This window comes from Colobus angolensis, unplaced genomic scaffold (genome assembly GCF_000951035.1).
Source record: "Colobus angolensis palliatus isolate OR3802 unplaced genomic scaffold, Cang.pa_1.0 Scaffold7, whole genome shotgun sequence".
NCBI lineage: Eukaryota > Metazoa > Chordata > Mammalia > Primates > Cercopithecidae > Colobus > Colobus angolensis.
Genome location: NW_012120709.1, coordinates 904,466 through 927,546, shown reverse-complemented (window position 1 = coordinate 927,546; position 23,081 = coordinate 904,466). Strand labels below are relative to the sequence as shown.

The following is a 23,081-nucleotide window of genomic DNA, read 5'->3' as shown; positions in this document are numbered from 1 at the left end:
CATTTAATGAAATGAGAAGTCTTGGGGAGAAACTGATTTGTTTTGCTGAGGTGAGGAAGGTCTAGAGCTCAAGAGTCTAATTTTAGCCATGTTAAAAAGAACACATAAGGATATCTCTTCATGGCTCAAATACCTGGTATTAGCTCCTATCTTTGAGATCATGAATTTCCATCCCCGTCCCCATTCCTAACAATTCCATCCTAACTATTCAGTTAACCTGCTTCCTAAGAATCACTGTATTTTCTTTCAACCTAAGCCAAGGGCTCCTAACAACGTTTAGAAGTATAAAGGGTATGAACCAAAAAGTATCTGAGACAGATCTCAATCAATTTAGAAAGATAATTTTGCAAGGTTAAGAATGTGCCCATGACAGAGCCTCAGGAGATCATAACCACATCTGCCCAAGGTGGTCTGGGCACAGCTTGGTTTCAAACACGTTAGGGAGACATGAGAGACATGAGACGTCAATCAGTATGTGTAAGATGAACATTGGTTTGGTTTGGAAAGGCTGGACAACTCCAAGTGGGGAAGGGGCTACTAGGTCATAAGTAGATAAAGAGACAACTGATTGCATTAGTTTGAGTCTCTGATTAGCTTTTCACTGAATACACAATTTACATGTGAGAGGAGGATAAAAGAAAAGTCACTTACACCTTAGTCTGGCTTAGTGAAACAACAGGGCAGAGGAACTAATAACATATGCTTTTGTCTCAGGTGAGCAGAGGGATGACTTTGAGTTGTGTCTGTCCTATGTCCACAAGGAATTTCCTTGTGGGCAAATTGTGAGGCAGGTATGTGGCTTTTTTTTTTTTTTATCTTTGTAGCTATCTTATTTAAGAATAAAATGTAAGGCAGGTTTGCCTGATGCAGTTCCCAGTTTGACTTTTCCCTTTGGCTTTGTGATTTTGGGGTTCTGAGATTTATTTTGCTTTCACATCTTTCAGAAAAAGCATTTTATAAGAAAATGAATGAGCCTCTGGTCTCAGGTTTTGTCTGCTCTCTCATGGCTAGGACAGTTTACTCCTAGAAAGGTAGGTGCCAGGTTATTAGGAAAGATCATTTTTAGTAGGTTGTGAAATCTCATATCCTATGAAGAGAAAATAGGATGAGGAAGAGAAACAAACAAACAAACAAGATGAAGAACAATCCTGGAAAATTGATATAGGCCATACTACTCTGAAGCCCATACATCAATAGGCAGGTATGAAAGTAGTTTATGTAAATAACTTGCTGTTATTTTCTTCTGAAGCTTACATTGTCTAGCTTCAGTTTGCAAGGCTTTAAGAAAGCACAGCTTCATTTTCAGGGATTTTAAATCAAGAAAAAAATGGAGGGAAAATAGGACAGGAAAGAAAGAAAAAAAAACAATTAAAAACATTACTTTGGAGACATGTAGCCAGGAAAAATTTTAGAATTCAGTCCAAACTATAGAAAATAATAAAAATGGAAAAACATTAGATAAGACTAGAATCTAGTAACAAGTGTAGTCCAGTTTATTTTGAAACATAATTTTTCTCTCTCCAGTCCTCATTTTCACTAAAGACAAATCACAAGACAAATTTATGTGTAAAATAAGTGTTCGTCTTACCATACTTGGCCTGAGTATTTGCATAAAGTCAGCAAAAAAAAAAAAAATTGCCATATAGGCTCTTTTCTTTTTAATTGACTTTACTGGAACTTTATTTCACAAGGAATCTCAGATTAGACTTCAATGCTTTGAGTCCAGCCTGTGCCTGCAAATATCTGTATTGGGTGAATTCCTCACCTCAAGGGCCCAAGAAAACAGGGCTCCTGGGTCTGTCAGAAAGTGACATTCTTTACTTACTGCAGGTCAGGAACCTATACAGGGACTGTGTAGACAAGGTATAAGTCCAGCTTTCCCAAAGGGTTTTACTTGGCTCTACAAGTCAACCTCCATTCCTTAAAGCAATCTGGTTATATCTAAAAGCATGCCATTCCAATGAAAGCCCTGGTAAAATAACCAGTGTCTCCAATTGTGTCCTATTACAAAGAAAAAGATTCTTACTGAACTTACGCAACTAACTATACTGCTATAAATTAAATATACTTGCAAATAGTTTTCAAATTCTGGAGAATCAGGTAGAGAGATATACGCTTCGGATTTTGCTCACAGGAATGTAGCTGACCCAATTATTAAAAGCTGTAAATAGCTCAAAGAAAAAGGGTTTTCTGGATGCAGAAACAAAAGAATTAGCAACATTTCAAACAAAGCCATAAAAAAATTATTTCAGTCTTTCATTAGTCTAATTACATTAGTAATTAACTCATGTTCTGCTTGATGTTTATGAACACATTAGCTTTCTATGGGAGTCTTGCAAGTTTTTCCTCTATTCTAGTGTCACAGTCTCCAAAGTCATCAGAAATCTGCATTCAAGAACAACTGTCAGAGTCCTATAGCTGATTATAAAAAATACCTTTTGAAAAGAATAAAAGTGAAACAACTAGATGAGGAAAGTCATGGTTAAAGACACAAATGACAAGGAAACTGGATTATTTCTGTGGCATATAATTTTAGATCAGAATCACCATTACTACTACTAACATTTACTAAGACATATTAGAATCACAGGAATCTCATACAATTCTGGAACACACACTAATAACACATTTATATAAATATAATCCAAAGAAGGTTAAACCCCATTTCATATTTGACACTACTTCCTGAATGATTTTATTACATCAAATAAGCTGTATACGTCTCTTTTGGACTTCAAGGGATCTAATATCAAAAGATTAATGAGGACTAAAGTTAAAATTTGATTTTGGAAGTCTGTCAAATATAAAAAGTTTAGAACACTTCATATCACAAAATAGGATCACAAGTTGTTATAAAATAAGTCAATCATTGAAATGAGTCAAATCATTGAACTCAATGATTTCAAAAAAAAAGCAAAAACCTTTATTGAGAGAGATTTAACTTCCCAAACAACAAGCCCTAATAAAGACAGCATGAGGCCAATTAAATGTGTCTTTTAAAATTCTGTAAGTAAATTTATTAAATTTTAATTATCTTGACCATAAGATATAATATCCATAAACCTTTTTATAACTTTTATAACCTCTTATGAAGGAGTGAGTTAATGCTCCAAAAAAAAGCGTGTTCATCTGACACAGGGCTCATACGCTGGTCTTGCATCAGTGTCATTTGGTATTAATGGTTAATTTATAGAGAAATTGAACTAATTTTATCTCTCAACATTGGCCCTTACAATCTCATGCCCTCCTCTTCCACAATAGTCTCTGGGTCTTGAGGAGTTGGATAGCTTCAATTTCTGGCCCTGTGTCTCACAAACACAGTTTATTTTGGTTGGCATCTTCTACCGGATCTGAAGATGTGGTTTTAACTGCTGTCAGGGTTTAAGACTGAAGAGGACTTGGTGTCCTGTTTAGACCCAGAAGTCAAAGCTCTGTAACTTAATGACACAAGGACTTTAAGAGCAAAATACAGAAAGTTATATGAATGTGATAACTTTAATTTGAAAAAATTTTTAATCTCAGTTTTTTCTAAGCAAACCAAAACTTAATAACAATGGTACTTATTTCAATAAAATATAAAATGTGTTTGTTAGGCCAGTTACAAAAAGGCAAAAGAAAAGATCTTCTGCAGTGCCACTGCTATTCCCTGTGGGGTGTCCATTTATTATCAATAACCTGAAAGTCAAACTAATAAAAAGGGTACTTCAAGTAGACATAGAAAGAGTATTTCTTAGGTAACAAGTGAAAATTTTTAGATTCATAGAACCATCTAAAGCCAAGAGCACAGACTGATTTGCTGGAGAAGACATTTCCTTTAGGCCTTTAGGATAAAACATTTTTAGCATAAGGCCACAACAAACAAACAGCACCTGAGGAATAAAACTTACAGGAGCCAAAACTGAGTTGAAGGAGATATTTAACTATTTCAGGGCTTTTAAAAGGGGAGAGGAAGCTGAAACAGCAAGACACAATAAAAGTTAAACTTTGGGTTAAAAAAATTAAAATGTCTTGTAATTTTGTTAAGGGTAAATCAATACCTTAAGAAAGTTTCATTGTACTACCCAGTTCTTTAGTGCATAAGTGTTTTTTTAAAATATCAAAATGCAATCTCTAGAAAGACCATTGTAAATAATTTCTCTTTAATCACAGACAACTTGATCATATAAAGTTTTTCTTCCCCCATAAAACTTTATTTTTACAAATCTTATTATGACTTACACAGATCATTCATGGCATACTTGGACTCTCTGGTTTGTCCTGAACATCCTTATTTCTTAACCAGTCATTTTATTCTAGGACAAAAATTTACCATATAAGATTCTTTCTCATATAAAATTATTTTCCTTTTTAACCTTTCTTGCCAAAAATATCTTTTTATATTTATAATTTTTTTACAATGCTTTTATACACTGGTTACCATTACCTTGTTTTATCAATAACTTTTAAATAAACTTTGAATAGACAAAAATTATTTTCCTTTAAATAAGAACACATTTCTTTTCCAGAAAAACATTTTTCTATAATTTATTTAAAAATTAGAAATGACCCAGACATTCAATGAATATGTATTATTTAACTTTAGATTTTAAATTATGTGATAAGTTTATTTGTAGGCATTTATTCCACTACATTTATCTAATTAATTGTGTTTTCACCCAGATTACTTATTAAAACTGTGATAGTTATTATTAAAAATGTTAACCATTTTGTAACCTGTGGAGTTCAGGTTTTCCTAAGAACCTTAACATTAGATAATTTTTGTTTGTTTGTTTTTGCCAATAACTCAGGATTTAGCTGTTTTCATTTACTGAACAATATTGAATTCCTTATTTATCAAATTTTACATAAAGATAATTTTCCTTTGTGTTACATTCATAACTTTATAGCCCTCATGCCAAATTTTTACATCTAGCAGAGACAATTAGGCCACTTTACCAATGAATCTAAACAATAAAGTATGTTGACAATTCTGAAGCCATTTCTAATTACATTTCACAAATACTTTTAAAACTAGCTTATTTATTAAAAATTTACTTAAGTCACATAAACTTGAAAAAACGTTTGGCTCAAAGTCTATTTTTTTCTGATAAAGTGTTTGATTTAAGCACTTTTTCCTTTAAGCCAATTAATTAGAGCTTTTATGTATTTTTAGTAGTGAAACATACACATGACACAAATACATAGATATACTATATACGTAGATAGAAATAGATCTTATAGATTCATAACAACTCTTTTTTTGCTACTATTTTAGACTTCTAATTTCTTGATAACCTGTTTTATTACTCCAGACAGATGTCAGCTATGTAGCCCTAAATTTTGCATCTTGAAGGACCAACTCTTGGGTGAAAAATCAGATAGTGAAATTTATATTATCTCAAGGTACAGAGAGAAAGAGTCTGGTGGTACTACAGGGAGATTAAAAACGGATGTCAAGTCAAACATAAAATTATAGAAATCCATCATAGAATTGAATAAGGAAACCAGTTTTATTTAGATAGGTAGTTCTAAATTTAGTCTCTCTCTTTTAACTGGATCTGTGAACTCTGGGCAGAGCCCACACTGAATCCTGGGTCTCCAAAAAGAGAACTAGTATGGGGCTAGACCATGTGACACTTTCACAGTGCACTTTTTTTTTCAAACAAAGACATTTCTCTAAGTGTCTAAACTACACTCTTTCTTACTTTAAACATCCCAGAGTAATCTCTGCTACAGTAACTATTTTAGTGCAAAAAAAAAAAAAGGAAAAGAAAAGAAAAGAAATGAGGTAACATACTACCAAAGCAAGCAGTTTAAGATCTGAGACCAACATATCTGTTTACATTCTTGGGGTTCCATAAGGAAAAACAGAGGTTTCTCCCCCAAAGGGAGTCCAGTGCCTTCTCTGTTTTCTTTAAGGAATCCTGGGCTATTAGAAACTATTTCAGGTCCCTTATGCAGCAGAGTGTGGCATGAGAAAGGAGAGAGAGCAGAAGTAAATGGAGAAAACAGAATTCAGTCAACTGAGAAGAGAAAAAAACTTTTTCTCAAAAAAAAAAAGATCCTAGGAGAGAAAATAAATATAAAATCCCCTCCCCCACCACACACACACATATACACACACCTCTTGGATATTAGCTTTTAATTGACTGCTAACCATTGAGCTACTTAAGAAAAAAAAACTTTTAAATCTCATTACCATATTTTAGCTAAAACAAATTGCTGATATTTCAAAACTAATACAAATGTCAAACCAGAAAGAGCTTGATTTAGGAACTAAACCCAGGCTGTCATGGTGACAAAAAATTGGGGGCAGAACCTTAGCTACCTTTAGCTACTGAACTGCAGCGTAGGGCAACAGCCATTGCTACTCCAGTTTGGCTTGGCTTGTTAAGTAAATAAAGGTGCCCTTGTTACGTAAATAAAGTCCCTCAGGTAGTCAAAATCAAAAATCTTTCAGGCCTGCTGGAGCCTGTAATCCCAGGACTTTCGAGGCAGGTGGATTGGCTGAGGTCAGGAGCTCGAGACCACCCTGGCTAACATGGTGAAACCCCATCTCTACAAAAAATACAAAAAAATTAGTCGGGCGCGCTGGCAGGTGCCTGTAGTCCCAGGTACTCAGGAGGCTGAGGCAGGAGAATCGCTTGAACCTGGGAGGTGGAGGTTGCAGTGAGCTAAGATTACGCCACTGTACTCCAGCCTGGGCGACAGAGCAAGACTCAACCTCCCAGACCAAAAAAAAAAAAGAATTGTTTTTTTCCTTTTGCTGGCTGTCATTTTCCTTTTCCCTTTTTTTTTTTTTTTCCAGTTATGGGAATTTAGCCAAATCAGAGGCCTTGTTCCCCATAATTTTAAACTCTCCCTTGGATTTGATCAAGTCAGACAGAGCTGGTCAAACCCAACAGGAAAAAGATGGAAACAACAATAGAAATAAACAAGCAACAACAACAACAACAACAAAACAGTTATGCAAAACAAACAATCTCACAATTTATACAATTACTAAGCACTTTAAAGGTAAGGAGAAATTAAGACCAGCTGGTTGTTAAATTTAGCCAAGACAAAACTCCAATTCAGCTACTTACCTAGGAGTGGGCCTCAGGCTAATGACTGCTCTCTACCATCCAAGAAACAGGAAAAACCTCTAACTTGCCTTCCCTGTTGGAAGCAAGCTAAAACTCCAGAAAGGAATTACCTGCACTCCATCATGCAGAAAAACTTGCCTTCCTTGTTGGAAGAAAGCAAGACTCCAGAAAAGGAGCTGTACAGCAAAATAAACTTTATATCTCGATCACATTGGGGAGATCAGGGATTCTCTGGAGGGGGAGTTCCCAGGCCTCAGCAAATTGTCCTATTGATCTGAGCCATAAAGGTAGCTTAAGCTGCTACCAAGCACCCGTAGGAGATTTGTCAAAGGACAGGGGAACCACCACTCAGAATCCCTTCAGGTTTCCAATTTGTGAACCCAAAAGTATCTGAGACAGATCTCAATCAATTTAGAAAGTTTACTTTGTCAAGTTTAAGAATACACCCATGACACAGCCAATGAATGTAAGATGTATATTGGTTTGATCCAGAAGGGCAGGACAACTTGAAGTGGGGGAGGGGGCTTCCAGGTTATAGGTAGATAAGAGACAACCTGTTGCATTATTTTGAGTCTCTGATTAGCTTTCAACTGAATACACAATTTACATGTAAGAGGAGGGTAAAAGAAGAGTCACTTACGCCTTAGTCTGGCTTAGTGAAATAATAGGGCAGAGAAAGAATCACATGAATTTGTCAGGTAAACAGAGGGATGATTTTGAGTTGTGTCTATCCTTTGTTCATATGGAATTTCCTTGCGGGCAAATTGTGAGGAAAGTAAATAGTTTTTTGTTTGTTTTATCTTTGTAGCTATCTTAAGAATAAAATAGGAGACAGGTTTGCCTGATACAGTTCCCAGCTCGACTTTTCCCTTTGGCTTAGTGATTTTGGGGTCCCGAGATTTATTTGCCATTCACAAAAGCAAACAAAGTCTTGTTGTGTAGTTCTCCAACCATAGCTGTCTCTCTTCTGCAGAGACTTGGGAAACTCATTTTCCTGTTAATGTCAACCACTGGGTCGCAATCGGGGAACTGCAGGTTAGATACTAAGCATTAGCATGAAACCCCAAATCATCCACATTCTGTATCAAAGGGCTGAGTCAGTCCTCTGAAGAGCCAGCTGCTTCTAACCAGTAACAGTGACATGTGTGACCTTCCATAACTTGTAGCCATCCACAGCCAAAGCGCTCAGAGCTACCCCCATTCTCCACAGGAGGTCGCCGAGCCTTATTTTCCTTTTAAGTATATTTGCTGAAATGTTTGCGAGCCTATCAGCCTCTGTATCTCTCATTTTCTAAGTATTTCTCACAGCCAGGTTTCCTCTGAATGCAACTCCTAACAGCTAAATGTCAAACTCTAGAAGACAATTTGACAAGGATCACTTCAGCCTTCCCTACAGGGATACGCAGACCTTCACATAAATTGCCTCGGAATAAGTCCAACAGATCCTAATAGAGTAATTAGCCTCAGGCCTTGCTTGGTAACTAAACTCAAGACACTCCATCTGGGCTCAGGATGTATTTCCTTAGGCCTTCAATTTAGCAGCCCTTCCATTTCATGTTGAAATAACTGGGATCAAAGTTCCCCAGGCAAGGTAAAGAACTGGAGAGCTCAATGCAATTCTTTATTCCGTAAGTGACTTCACCTTGCAACCATCCGCAGTTTTCAGAAAAGAATGTTATCGGCGGAGACACCTAAATCATCCCTCCTCTCTCTCGCTACACACCCACTGCATAACCTGCCATCTCTTTAGACACAAAGCGTTTCTGCATCTTGGTGAATTTGTGCCCCTTCCACGCTGAAGTGTGTGTGAATATACATGTCGTCTCGTGTGTACAAAGAGGTCCAACTCCACAAGAGTGAAATTCACAATGTCCCACTTTCACCTCAGGTCACAGGAGCTTCGATCAGGAATGGACACAAAACACCACATATCTGTCACTGAGTCAGTGCTTCCTGCAGGCTGGCTAAATCCTACAATAACACATTTTTCAGGGCAAGAGGTTATCTTGGTAAGAGTCAAAATACCACAAATTACACCACTGCTTTCAAATGAAAGGGCAGAAACCCATTCCCACTTCCTGAGTATTCCCCTTCACACTTCACTTAATGTGAAGAAGAAACGTAGCTGTCTCCTACCGGCTGAGGTGGGCACAGATGAGTCTACAACTCCCTCCCCTCCTACTCAGGTAGCTTCGGATGGGGCTTCCATCTTTTAGCATTTAACTCTGGGATTTGGAAGTCACTTATGGTCAACTGGGAGCTTATCTTCTCCATCATCTTTTTATGTCATGTAGCAATTACAAGGAAAACCAAGGAGAGAGGCCGAAATCAGGCGATAGTGCTTTCTTGATGCCAGCATACGTTGTCAGTGATGGTGACTAGTTACCTGAATGACAGTGCAGAAAAGGCAGGTTTGCCAAGCTTAAGGGATAGAAAAGAATGGGCTTTTTCAAAATGGGAAGTTTTCTATCAAACAGAGAGCACTGGCCTCACAAATAACTCAGTTACACATTCATGCTAATAAATACCACATTACAATGGACAAACTGCAGGCAGGACAGAAACTTCTATTCCTTGGCTCCACTGCTCAGCCAGCTGGGGTGAGTGAGCTCAAGGGTCTGTATAAGCAGATCTGAGTTAGTGCAAATGAGGGAGAAAGAGTGTCAGGAGGGAACAGGACAATTTCACAGAAAATCGTACCAGTGCTATGAAACAGCCCATCCTCGGCTTGCAAAGATAATGTTATTGATGGGCCCCTATCAGGATAAACACGTCCCAGTAATGGGGACGCAAAGAAAAGGGGAAAAGAGGCTGGGCGCGGTGGCTCACGCCTGTAATCCCAGCACTTTGGGAGGCCGAGGCGGGCGGATCACAAGGTCAAGAGATCGAGACCACACTGAAAGCCCCTCTCTACTAAAAATAAAAAAAATTAGCCTAGCGCTGTGGCGGGCGCCTGTAGTCCCAGCTAGTCGGGAGGCTGAGGCAGGAGAATGGCGTGAACTCGGGAGGTGGAGCTTGCAGTGAGCCGACATAGTGCCATTGCACTCCAGCCTGGGCGATAGAGCAAGACTCCGTCTCAAAAAAAAAAAAAAAAAGAAAAAGGGAAAAGAGAGGATGGGAGCCCACACTTATTGATAAACTACTTGTGACTAGAACTCCATGCTCTAATTGCCTATTTGTGAGCCTGTTTCCCTATTAGATTGTGAAATCAGAGAGGAAGCTTACTAGACATCCTGTATCTCCGTTTCATGGGACTACAATGCCACTTATACAGTTGTTAGAGTCTGATACACAGTAAGGACTGCACAAATGTTAGATGTTCTTACCATGATTATAATTATCATCATTGTATCCCACAGCCCCTAATACAGAGTCTAACACTGGACATTCATGAGAAGCCTGGTAAATTTTTTCTACGATGGCAAACATTTATTGAACACTTTTTATAATCCAGCCACTAGGGTATCCACTGCTACATGCATCATTGCATTTTGACCTTTATATGACAGATATCATTATCAGTTTATTCAGAAAAAGAAAACAACACACGGGATGGTAACTTGCAAAATATAGAAACAGATAAAGATGACACAGGCATAAACAAGATTCAGGCCTGAGCTTTCCAATTCCAGAGTCCCTGCAGTGAACTACTTCCCTACACTGGTGAATGCAAAAGGGAAGGCAGCCATCCTCTGGACCTGTGCTCCTGAGTTCTTAACGCTCATCTGCGGCCCAATCTGAGCCATCATTGTGTCCACGCTCTACATCCTAAATGGGCAACCTCAGGTAAGCAGGAGGGCTAGCAGCCTGCCTCTTTGTTTTCTCAAACTGGAACTTACATTCAACATCATTATCTGCTCTCAGGCTAATATCTTGCCTACAAAGAGGATTCAACTAGCATTTATTGAAGGTCTGTGCTATTTCCTAGGCACTACATTCCATCATCTTGCTTAATTCTCACAGAAATGAGACAGGCACCACTGCCCCTATTTTCATGAGAAAACCCAGGTTCAGGAGGTCAAACAACAGCTCTTTCTCCTTTCTCTAGGAACCAAATGAGCTTTGGAACACACAGGAAGTGACGGCTTTTCCCTCTGCTACCAAACTGACTGACTATTTAAATATGTCTGAGCAGGGCTGCAAGTGCCTCTTCTCCCAAGTCCACAGTTATATATGAAAAACCGAAATCATATGAATTTAAAAGCTATGTGTAAGAGACAAAATATAGGTCCTAGGCTGGTCCTCCATTGTCAATGATCTGGGCTAAGCTTGTCCAATGCGAGTCACATGCAGCCCAGGACGCCTTTGAATGCAGCCCAACACAAACTCATAAACTTTAAAAACATGATGAGACTTTTCTGCGATATTTTTTTTAAGCTCGTTGGCTATTGTTAGTGTTAGTGTATTTTGTGTGTGGCTCAAGACAATTATTTTTCTTCCAGTGTGGCCCAAGGAAGCCAAAAGACAGAACATCCCTGATCTGGGCCATGCTGTATACAGCCCAACTCCCAGAATTTGCACCCATTTCTTTCCTCTGAATTTACAACTCTGCCTGAGTCACCCTCACTGGCTTTATGTCATGTTACTGGTTCTCTTAAATTTCTATTTGAAATAATACCACTGAATATTTTATATATGTGCATCTTTTCTCCCTTATCATTAACATGCAAATTTTCTAAAGACAGACAATTATGACTTACACTGAATTGGCACCCAATAAACTTTTATCAATTTAGTCCTAAAGCTTAAGAGTAAGTTAGACCATATCTGCTTGATGGGTTTTCAAATAAATAGATAAACCTTCAACACTATATTAAGGGAGAGCTCTCTGGCATTTAGATTTGTTCTGGATATTATAAGTGGACTCTGGAATCATAAAGTTGCCAATATGATAACATAGCTTGGTGCCACTGCCCTTCTTCTCATGAATTTGAGGTCACAGAAGGCAGCTCAAACTGGAGCAATGATGTATTCGGATTGAGGAAACAAGGTCATCAGTAACATCTGATCAACCGTCCATTTGCTCCTCTGCATACAGCAAGCCTTCATAAATAAACTCACGTTTTTACATTATGCTTGCAAATAAATGTGCCTTGAATAAATAGCACTTTACATCACTGCGTTCTTTAATTCTCACAAACTTGGGCATTCACTGCTCTCATTCCATATACGGTATTATCCTATTTTATGAGCATCCAAATCAAGGCTCAGAGGATTCACATGACAAACCACAGATCTCACAGTCTGTACAAGGCAAATAATGGGCCTAGAGCCCACCATATTCCCACCTCATCAGGGTACCCCACCATGTGGGTACAGGAGTGCACTGTTCCTTAATACAGGGTCTCTTTCTTTTATCCTAGGACTGCCCTTCTTTAGCCTTGTAATCATGGACAAGTTTTAACCTCTTCTTCACCATTAAATGGTGATAATAGTACCTACTTCACAGAGTTATTGTGAGAATGAAATGAGATGATGTGCTTAGTGTCTCTCTTTAGGAAAGCACTTCAAAATGGTTAGCTTCTGTTATCATCACACACTGCTAATGGATGACAGAAGAAAGGCAAGAAGCACCACCCTTGGATTGCCCTTCCGAACTTCGAAGACCATGAGCTAAGAATCACAGTCCCTGTCCCTACAGCCTGTGTGAGGAATCACAGCATGATCCAGCACCACGGAATGCAGTGCCATGCACAACCAGAGCATGGTCTGGACTGATGTCGGTGCATGTCAGTACATGCTCTCAGACAGATTCTCATTCCTTCTAGTCCTACACTGTCCAGACAGTGGCCACTAGCCACTAGGCTACTAGGCACTTGAAATGTGGATAGTTTGAACTGAGATGTGCTCTAAGGGTAAAACAGACATCAGAACTTTAAGACCTAGGGCCAGGCGCAGTGGCTCATTCTGTAATCCCAACACTTTGGGAGGCCGAGGTGGGTGGATCACTTGAGGTCAGGAGTTCGAGACCAGCCTGGCCAACATGGTAAAACCCCATCTCTACTAAAAAATACAAAAATTAGCCCAGCGTGGTGGCATGTGCCTGTAGTCCCAGCTACTTGGGAGGCTGAGGCAGGAGAATCACCTGAACCCAGGAGGCGGAGGTTGCAGTGAGCTGAGATCGAGCCACTGTACTCCAGCCTGGGCGACAAAGTGACTCCATCTCAAAAAAAAGAAAAAAAAAAGAATTTGGAGACTTAGTAGAAAAGGAAAATACCTCACTGAGAGTTTTTAATATTGATTACCTGTTAAAATGACAGTATTTTGGATATAATGGGTTAACTAAATTTTTTTAATGTTTCTAAATGAGTTAACTAAACTATGCTTTAAAATTAATTTCATTTGTCTCTTTCAAACTTCTTAAGATGTCACTGCTAGAAAATGTTTAATGAGATACATGGCTCACGTTACATTTCTATTGAACAGTGAGTGCTGCTCTAGACCATTGTGCATGTACCCCAGAAGGCCTGGTTCTGGAGAACCAGTTCCAGATTTCAGTGAGCATCAGAGCAACTCATGCAACAGACTAGCTGTTCCCACTCTGTGGTCCCCAGATCCTCAAGCATCAATGGTGATCAACAAGCCAAACTCAATGTATTAAACTCTATGTTCATCTATAATTAGGCCATCAGGCTAATATGTAATAAAAAATAGCTTGTTTGACAAAAATTTTGCAAAACATGGCAAGAAAATAAAAAAAAATCAATGGGTAAACAAAGGATGTAGTAAAGTAATTCATAAAGAGAAAATGCAGGGGCTAAGTACACATTTTCCTATGCAAAAATAATAGAGAAATTAAGATCAAAACATTTCTCAGTTTGTCAATATTAACAAATTTCTCAAGATATAATACATATTAGGCTTCTGCCTTTGTAAAAAATAATCCCAAGAAAAAAGACTGGAAGGAACTATTGCAAAAGGAAAAAAAGACCGGAAGGAGCTATTACTACAAGTAATGGGACTACAGATTTTTCTTCTACTCTTGATACTTTTCTGTTCTTTACACATTTTCTACAATGAACATGTATGGCTACTTAAAAAAATTTTATTAATAAATGTACATTATATATAGAAAAATTAGAAAACATAGATAACCCAAAAACTCAGCATTGTTATTTTAATAATCAGAAAAAATGTAAAGAAAATGAAATTTAAATGAGGTTAAATAATATAGGGCTTCTTGGCTGTGAAGAGGTTCAAATTTGAATTCCATTGACTCAATAAAAATACCTCTTATTTATATACAGCTTTGCAACTTACAGTATTTTCCTATAATTTTCTGGTCCTTGAAGCAACATAGAGAACAGAGGATTTAACAGTGGTATCTCTGGATAATAAGACTGAGGCAATTTCTATTTTCTTTCTTTTGGGGGGTGGAATGGAAGTTATCTGTATTTCTAGATTTTGTGCAATGAATATGTTTTATTTATCTAAGGAAGAAAATCAGTTATTATGGCAAAAACCACAATTACTTTGCACCAACCTAATAGCTTTAGGGAAAAAAATCAGCTGTAACATTTAGCAGATAAGGAAACTGAGGCTCTGAGAACTTATGCAATTTGCTACCAGAAGGAAGAGCCAGAACCCAAACCCCCTGAATGTTTTCTCTTTTTTTTGCAAACTCATGGAACTCCCCACTTGGACCCCTTTGATCATATAGACACCTTAAATGTCATAACTGTTCAAATGAAGACTCTACTCTTGGGTAAACTAAGATCAGAATCATTGCTATCTAGGGTGGCTACAGATAACCCTCCTGTTTAGAGAAGTCACTCATTTAATGCATTACAGTTGGAATTGTTAGGTTTCCTGAGAAAGTAACCTGAACTTGACCCTAGCTTCTTGAAATACCCAGGCTGCAGAGCCGTTTGTCAAGACACACAGGGCATTTTATTTTGTTCATCCAGCCATAATTCAGCTTAAATACTGGAGAAACTCCTGAGTTCCCATGCTGGTATTCAAAACACATGTTCAGCTGGTGGAATTTAAATAAGGCTCCATGGCCTCATTTTCGTTAAGGGCAATGCATCGTTTTTAATCCAACAGCCCTGGGTCTGGCTTACCTTTTCATCCCACAAAGCAAGTCATTTTCATGACTGCATAAACTGCAAATCATAATTCCCCATTTTGGAAACATACACTTACTCCCAAAATTCTCCTCCCTCCTCCAGCCATGTTCAACACAGAGTAAGACAGGACCACCAAACCTTCTTTCTTGTAATATGGCACATTCCAAACACAGAGCCCACTAGGAGTAAGGCCTGTGATTTAGCAAATATCTTCATGCTTGTTCGTGTTTAGACTGGACTCGCTGCACTACTGAGCTGACAGGGATCCCTGAGGATAGGCATTATCTTTAATTTGCCAAATGTACCCTTGGGCTGCCCCCACTTTACTTGTCCCTCCTCCCTGCACTGTCAGTGGGCATGTACCCAGAGAATGTCAGTGCCTCTGACTCTATTTTCAATAAAACCAAATCAGGTTTTCTGGGGGAAAATGCATAATGCATTTTTTAAAGGAAAATAGTGATTTGGGGAATAGATCATACCATAGATTCCCTCACTTAATGTATGACACTGCAAGCCCCCTGCCCTGATGAGAAAGAAGGTGGTGGTGATGGCTGTCCTGTGACAAGGCAAGAAGCCTGCTCTATGATAGGATACCCACAGCTCCTCTGGCTTTGACATCATCTTATATTTTAATCAACCTAGGATAGGAGGGCTGGGCCAAACACTACCATGTCACGCTTTTATAAAATATCTATCTACATACCAAAAAATCAAATGAACGTATTCATAGATGAACAAAATATTAATAAACAGTAACCACTCTTCTCTCCACTTCTGGGAAGCTAGTAAATCAAATCCCCTATGCTGAACAGACAAGACTGAACCAAGATAGAGGCCAAAAAGGCAATGCACAGGCTGAGAGAGTGGAAACAGAGCCTTAAGTGTTCTTTTCATTGACAGGAGTCATTCTTAGTCTTTTCCAAACTGATACTGTCTAAAACACACAAATCAGTCTTAAATTAGTATTTATCATCTTTCATAATGGAAACATTCTAATAAAAATGTCTAAAGAAAACCCACAACCCTCCCCCTAGGAATGAAAGCACCTCCAAATAAAAGCAAACCAAAAGACAGACGAAAGCCCACACCCAGAGCTGTCGGCCCCATTAAGTCTGGTCTGTGACAGTCTTCCCAGGTATCTGAAGCAAAAGAGGTATCCAGACAGCTTTCCTCCTAGAGTCTAGAATACTTCACCAGAATTCTGGTCCTGTTGAAAAAAACAGAAGGTGGGCAGAGCACAGGCTGGACATCACATGTGATATATTCTATAAATCTGATTAGAAATTTACCAGATTTAGTGACCCCAAGTGAAAGCTTAAATCTGTGGCTCCACTGCAAAGTACAGTGGTCAAGAGTTCACCCTCATGGGAGACTCAGTGTGCACAAAGAGTTCCAGGTTTGCACCTGGCTCCTGTACTTCCAAGCTGCAGGCTGTAATCAAGTTAGTTAATCTCACTCTCTAAGCCTAAGTTTTCATTGTATCTAAAAATTGTGATATTAATAGTACCCCCTCTTTAGAGTTGTTGTAAAGATTAAGGGAGATGATCCTTAAAAGTGCCTGGCACACAGTAAGCATTCATCCTCTTGCTACCACTACCACCACCACAATGGCTCCATTGTCACCCGCTAAGGGTGAAGACGGAGTTCTAGAAAATGGACAATCAGAGCAAGTATTAGAAAAAAACAGATTTTAGTTTATGCTGAATCCATTATAATATACAAGTCTTAAGAACAAGAAACATAAAAAGCCTGTTTTTGAGATCAAATAAATCTAAATAGCAAAGCATACTTCCCTCCCCCCCCTCAAATTAACCTAGTTAGTTACAACGAGTTCAAATAGGAAGTTAAGACTATTTGCAGGCAGAGTGCAGTGGCTCACACCTGTAATCCTAACACTTTGGGAGGCCACGGTGAATAGACTGCTTGAGCCCAGGAGTTTAAGACCAGTCTTACCAACATGATGAAACCCCATCTCTACCAAAAAAAAATTACAACAGTTAGTTGGGCATGGTGGCACATGCCTCTAATCACAGCTACTAGGGAGGCTACAGTGGGAGGATCACTTGAGCCTGGGAGGTAGAGGCTGCAGTGAGCTGTGACTGCGCTGCTGCACTCCAGCCTGAGCGACAGGCATCTCAAGACAACAACAGCAACAACAAAACACTATTTGCCTATTAAATTAGCAAAGATTTTGCAATTATAATGATGTAATAACTAACATGGTCAAAGTGCAGTAAAATAGGCATTGTAATATTTTTACAAAGTTTTCTGGCATCAGAAGCTTTTAAATGTTTATTATAATTTACCCAATAATTTCATTTCTAAATAATGATTCATAAGGAAGTAAGCCAAAACATAGATAATTTGATATGCATGTTGTTGTTCACTCTATTATGGAGAAAATGGTGTAAATGGTATACTTTATGACATATTATACAGCAATAACAATGTTGGTTTTGAAAATATAAAGGATTGAGGAAAAAAGCTTGTGATACAATGCTATCTTTCAAAAGCTAGGATACTAAACAATATAATTTATGATTATAACGTGAAAAAATTAATTTGTACAGGAAAAATGTTAGTGGGTGTATTATGAAAGTAGGATACTGTAAATAATTTTTCAGCATCTCTAGTTCCCAAATGTTTTGAAATATAGATAGCCTTCTTTGGAAAACAAATATACATGTTGACTAATATATTCCAAACTGCTTTGATAAAAATCAGATCATCCCTTGGTATTCATTCATGCATTCATTTCCATTAACAGTGCAGATTGCATAAGCCAAGTCACTACTTCTGTAAGTGGTCTGTTTCCACAAAGAGTCAGAATTAATATCCAAATGCTTGCCTTTGCTGAGGGGTGGGGGTGGTCACAATTCTCCACAGTAACAACCTGTCTAATTCCCATCTTGTCCTCATTCTTATCCATTTACACTTTCAGGTTGACGAAAATGTATAGTGGAACAAGAGGAAAACCAGGGCCTTCATCCATAGCCAGCACATGTTCCCTGCAGGCCTCTGCTGCCTTAGCACTCCCATCCCCACCAGCCACAGTAGCTCACCCACATGGGCCAAGGTGGGTCAAGTCAACGAGGTCAAGGCCTCATCTCCCAGAGAGTTCCCATGAAAGGAGCCTAAAGGGCCTTACAATCATCTACCAAACATCTCCATCTTTAGGGCATCAGAGCAGGTGAGAGAATTTGTAAGCTATGGTGAGTCAAGAGTGATCACAAAAAATTCAAATTCTTACTCTTCTCATAAGTTCTATCACTTGTCTCTTTGGAGCTTTCTGCCTCTAGGCAAAAAGGAGTAACGTCTCAGCAATGTAATGGGTTGGACCAAACCACTGAATATTCATTACACACTGAGCCCACATTTGCAGCATCAGCCAGGGAGATGGACTCCATGATCTCCATCAGAGGCGTCTCCTTCTAGTCCAGGAGTCTATGTGGTTGTATGTATGTATACAATGGCCTGCAGCTTCCTAAACCATCATGATTAATGACAAATAGATAACCCTTTAAGTACAAGATAATGTGTCAGTGAAATGAAAGGGGCCCTACTCGTCTTCTGGGTCACAGGTAAGTTGAACCTCACACACTGCTGAGTTTTAGGTCCAATACTTGGAGTTCAGGCCACGTTGAACATGTTTGAAGCAGGGCTGGTGTGGATGCAACACTGTTTACCCAGTCAGCCAAGGGCTGCACCACTGGAGCCATGCTGGCTAGCCATGGCCCTGTTCACAAAGGGGCCTTGTGGCTCTGGGGCCCAGCCTCAATCGCCTGTCTGTTACGTCTCCTGAGACATTTGATGCGTCATATCAACCAGCTGCCAAGCCTGGCAGTCAGCTCAAATCCCTCACACATTTCTTCTTCTTTCTAACGTCATAACTTTGAGACAAATGACCTCCAAAAGTGTTCCCCTCTGCCCCTGACCACTTCTCCCACCTCACATCACACCTATTACTACCAAATAACAAAAGGCAAAGTGATCCACTGTATGCGTTTTATGGTATGTATATATTACTTTACAAATAGTAAAGCAAAGAAGAGGAAGGGGATTTCATTTCAGGATAGTTTCCCCTCTATCAAGCTCTAGAAGCTGAGTTAAATTATCGGGAAAAAGGGTGAAATATAATAAGCTAAACTCTGGTATGATGGTGGAATGACATCATGGCTTATTTTAAACAACTGTGGTAAATCATTGTGATGCAAATACCAGGGATTTTATCGTTTATGACACGAGGGGCTATAAAGGAGGAAGAAGAGCCTCCTGGGTCCCATCTTGGATTCCTGGGAGGAGTTGGGTTATGCCCACTTAGGGAGAATGCGTTCTCCTGCCTGGCCAAGGTCTCACAGTTGGTTATGCTGCTTCCGAGCTGGCATTCTCAGCCTAATGTGGGGAAATGTGTCAGTGCTGGGAAGCCAGTGGCAGATCAGGCCACTCTCCCTCTGCCAAGCTCCAGCCTCTCCTTTTTCAGAAAATGTACAGCCAAGGTATGTCCTGCACATAGCCACTGAGGTCGTTTGGGGAAACCCTGGCTTGTTCAATTTAGAAACAGATAAATAAAGCCCTTCATGAAAATGACATATCCAATAACAGGCAGTGGCCATGTGTCTTCTCTGTTCATGTTCCCTGCTCCTCCTTCAAAGTCAGCAACATCTAAACACTTCTGACTCCCAAAGTGTGATCTTCAGACCCAGTTTATCCCCTGAGAGCTTGATTCGTAATTCCCTTATTTCCATCTTCCCTGTTCCAGAACTTCTGTATCTAACCAATCCCTAAACCCTGTCAATTCTACTTCCCTACCTCTCTTAGCACATAATGCTCCTCTATTCTCACTGCCCAAGCTTCGGCCACCCTCACCAATTCTGATCTGGACTACTGAAAGCATCCTGGAGCTCCTTGTGGCGAAGGTCTCCCTTTCCTCTAATTCATGCACTGCCACCAAAATCAGCTATTAGACATCCACATACCATCCCTGCCTAAGAACACCGCTTTTCCCAATTGCTTATGGATAAATTCTAAACTCCTTAGTATGACACCCAGAGACTGTCATCACCAACTTCCCTGTCAAACACACCTCAACCAAATGGGTCCCAACTTCCCTGTCCAAACATATCTCCTGTCACTTCTTACCACACCCTGGCCCACCAGTGCTCTGCATTATTGCCACTCATTCAGACAAAAATTCTTATGACATCTTTGTCTGAAGACACGGCACTCCCTCACACAGCACATACTGCTACTTCATCTCTACCCTATAATTCTGATTTATCCTTCAAGTTCCAACTCAAAAGTCTCCTCCTCTGGGAAGCACTCCCCAACCCCTCCAGTTGTGAGTTATACCATCCTATCTGTTATCCTAGCATCCTCTGTCCTAGAACAGTACATTGCATGGCAATGATCTGTTCAGATGCTGGTTTCCTCTAAGATAATGCTATAGGGTCCTGAAGGGCAGGGACCCCATCTCCGAACCAGGAACAGGGCTGCAGAGTAGAGCATACACTCAGTAGGTGCTGTTGAATCCGTCAATCAACTGGAAGAATACAAGTGAAGGCTGTAGGGAGAATTAGGGCAAGGGAATGAATAGATTTTGGCCGTCAGGATACTTGAATGTAGCCCCCAGTTGCCTCAGAGTTGTGTCTGTGAAATTCATTAATCTCTCCAGGCTTTAATTTCTCATCTGTTGAGTGAGGGATGGCACTATGTGATTTCTACAGTCCCTTTAACTCCTCCATTCTAGTATTCAGACTACATTTTCCTTTAAAATCTACAATGAAAAAACCCTCTGGTAATAATATGTTCCAGGAGTTTGGACGGTCTCCACAAAGCCATTGGAAAATTGCTACTTTGCCAGGCCACTAGGCAGAGCTCCCAAGGATGGCTAACAAGTGAGGTCCCTTCCCTAAACCCATAAATCCCCAACTGCCTGCTGCTATGTTTGGAGAAAATCCCCCAGTTGCCCTCTACTCTATTTCACCCTATATATTCTGGCCACAAAGTGTTTTATTAAATATCATGCACAAGGAAAAGAAAAGCCTGATGACAAAAACCTAATCTGCTCTGAAAATAATAAATGCTAATAACATGACTGCTGAATTTTGAAAAGGCTCTACAGTTGATAATCACCTCGTTACCCCATACTCAGGGGGTGGCTGGTACCGCAGGACGGCCACATCTGTTCTCACAGGCTGAGGAGCAGGGTAGGGCTTGACCATCTCGTGGAGCATCCCGGGGTGCTGGTCACCATAGAAAAGTCCGTGCTCCTGGGTCTTGCTGACTGGGGACATCATTTGCTTGGTCTTGAAGGGGTACTCAGGTGGAGGACCCCGAGGGTCCAGCACTTTACCTGCAGGCTGAGCAGGGGAGGGCCCCCCTCCCGCTTTGAAGCCCTTTCCATTCCCCGAGCCGGGATGGTGTTGCTTGGCCCCATTCCTTTCCAGGGACAGCTGCATGATTCTCTCACTGAGCGAGCGGACGTGGCCCTGCTTCAGTTCCTTCAGCGCCTCGTCCTTATGCGCCTGTCCACTGTTGGCACGGTTCACAGTGGGCCTCCCCTCAGTTCGGGACTTCTGACTGGTGCCCCCTGCCATGTAGTAACCATGGCCCACCGCCCCCTGCTGCTGTTGCTGCTGCTGCTGCTGCCCCCTGAAGAACTGCGACTGTGCTTTAGCCTCCTCGTAAGTGGGCAGTTCCTCGTTGTTCTGCTGAGGCTGCGTGGACCGGACCTGTTTCTCCATCACCGTATTGTCCACCTGGTGTTCTTGACCCTGCGGTTCTTGGCGTGCTGACTGGTAGACCATTTGTGGGTCTTCTTGAGTGAGGTTTTCCGTGGAAGAAAAGTTGTTTGTAGGGTGGGCTGGTCCTGCACTCCCTGTGGCCTGGTGCTGAATGGCCAGCAAGTTCATGTTCTCGGTTGGGGTGCCATACCGCAGTTGTTCCTGGATCAGCCGCTGCAATACTGTTCCAGCTGCCGCATCCTCGGAACCTCTCATTTCCACCTCTGAGATCCTCAGGAAGTTTGGGGAGTGGAAGTTACAAAGAGGATCTTCAACTAAAAGATAAACATAGGAAAAAATATATCAGGCAGTTCCACAAGAGATACACGCCTGTGGCTATGTGGTATATAATTAACATTCTAACTACAGCAAAATTTAAAAATAAGATTTCAAATGCACCATCACCTCCATGTAAACCTGGCAATGTCTCATGGAGTTTTCTTCTCCAATTTAGAGTGAGTCTACTATTCTCCATTCCCTCTCCTCTGCTTCTTCCTAAACATTGTTCCATCCTTCGACCCCCCCTTTCCTCTGATCTCCCCACTGGCCCTTTCTCTTCATCACACAAACATACTCAAGTCTTTCCCATCTTAAAAAAATACAAGAGAAAACCAAATCAAGCCAAAAGAAACCACCTTTTCTTGGCCCTCCCATATACCTCTAACTACCACCCTATATCTCTCTTTTCCTTCTCTTCTAGTTGTCTTTGGTAAGTACCCTACACTTGCTGTTGTCTCCGCTTCCCAAATGCTCCATCTGCCAACCTCCCCACTGCTCTGATCAGTAACCAAATCCAATGAGAATTTTCCAGCTCTCATATTATGCACCTAACCTTTCTGAAGCATCTGACATGGTTGGTCACCCTCTTCCTGCAATGCTCTCCTAATTCGGCCTCCAGGTCACCCCACCTCTTGGTCCTGGCTCTTGCCTCTCTCTATGCACCATCTCTGGCTCCCTTCTCTCCACTTGTCCTTTAAATTCTGGTGTTTCCCACAGCTCTGTCCTGAGTGCTCTTCCACCTTTACACATCTCCCAGTGACACCATACCTACCCCTCGTCATCAGCTACTGACTCATGACCCATACATCTACAACTGCCAGATGATGGCCCTGAGTCCTTCTAACTTAACATGTCTTCCTCACCCTAAATGTCTTTACCCATCCATC

At 40.3% G+C, this 23,081-nt stretch overlaps 1 protein-coding gene across 3 annotated transcripts in view; it reads right to left on the bottom strand.

The window, feature by feature from the left end:
* The window catches only part of AMOTL1 (angiomotin like 1), a 171,581-nt gene that overhangs the window by 56,407 nt on the left and 92,093 nt on the right, over positions 1–23,081 (bottom strand). For all 3 annotated transcript variants that reach the window (XM_011926574.1, XM_011926575.1, XM_011926576.1), the window contains one exon: positions 21,266–22,190. In XM_011926574.1, the coding sequence (XP_011781964.1) occupies positions 21,266–22,190 (925 nt within the window). The remainder of the gene's footprint in view (positions 1–21,265; positions 22,191–23,081) is intronic.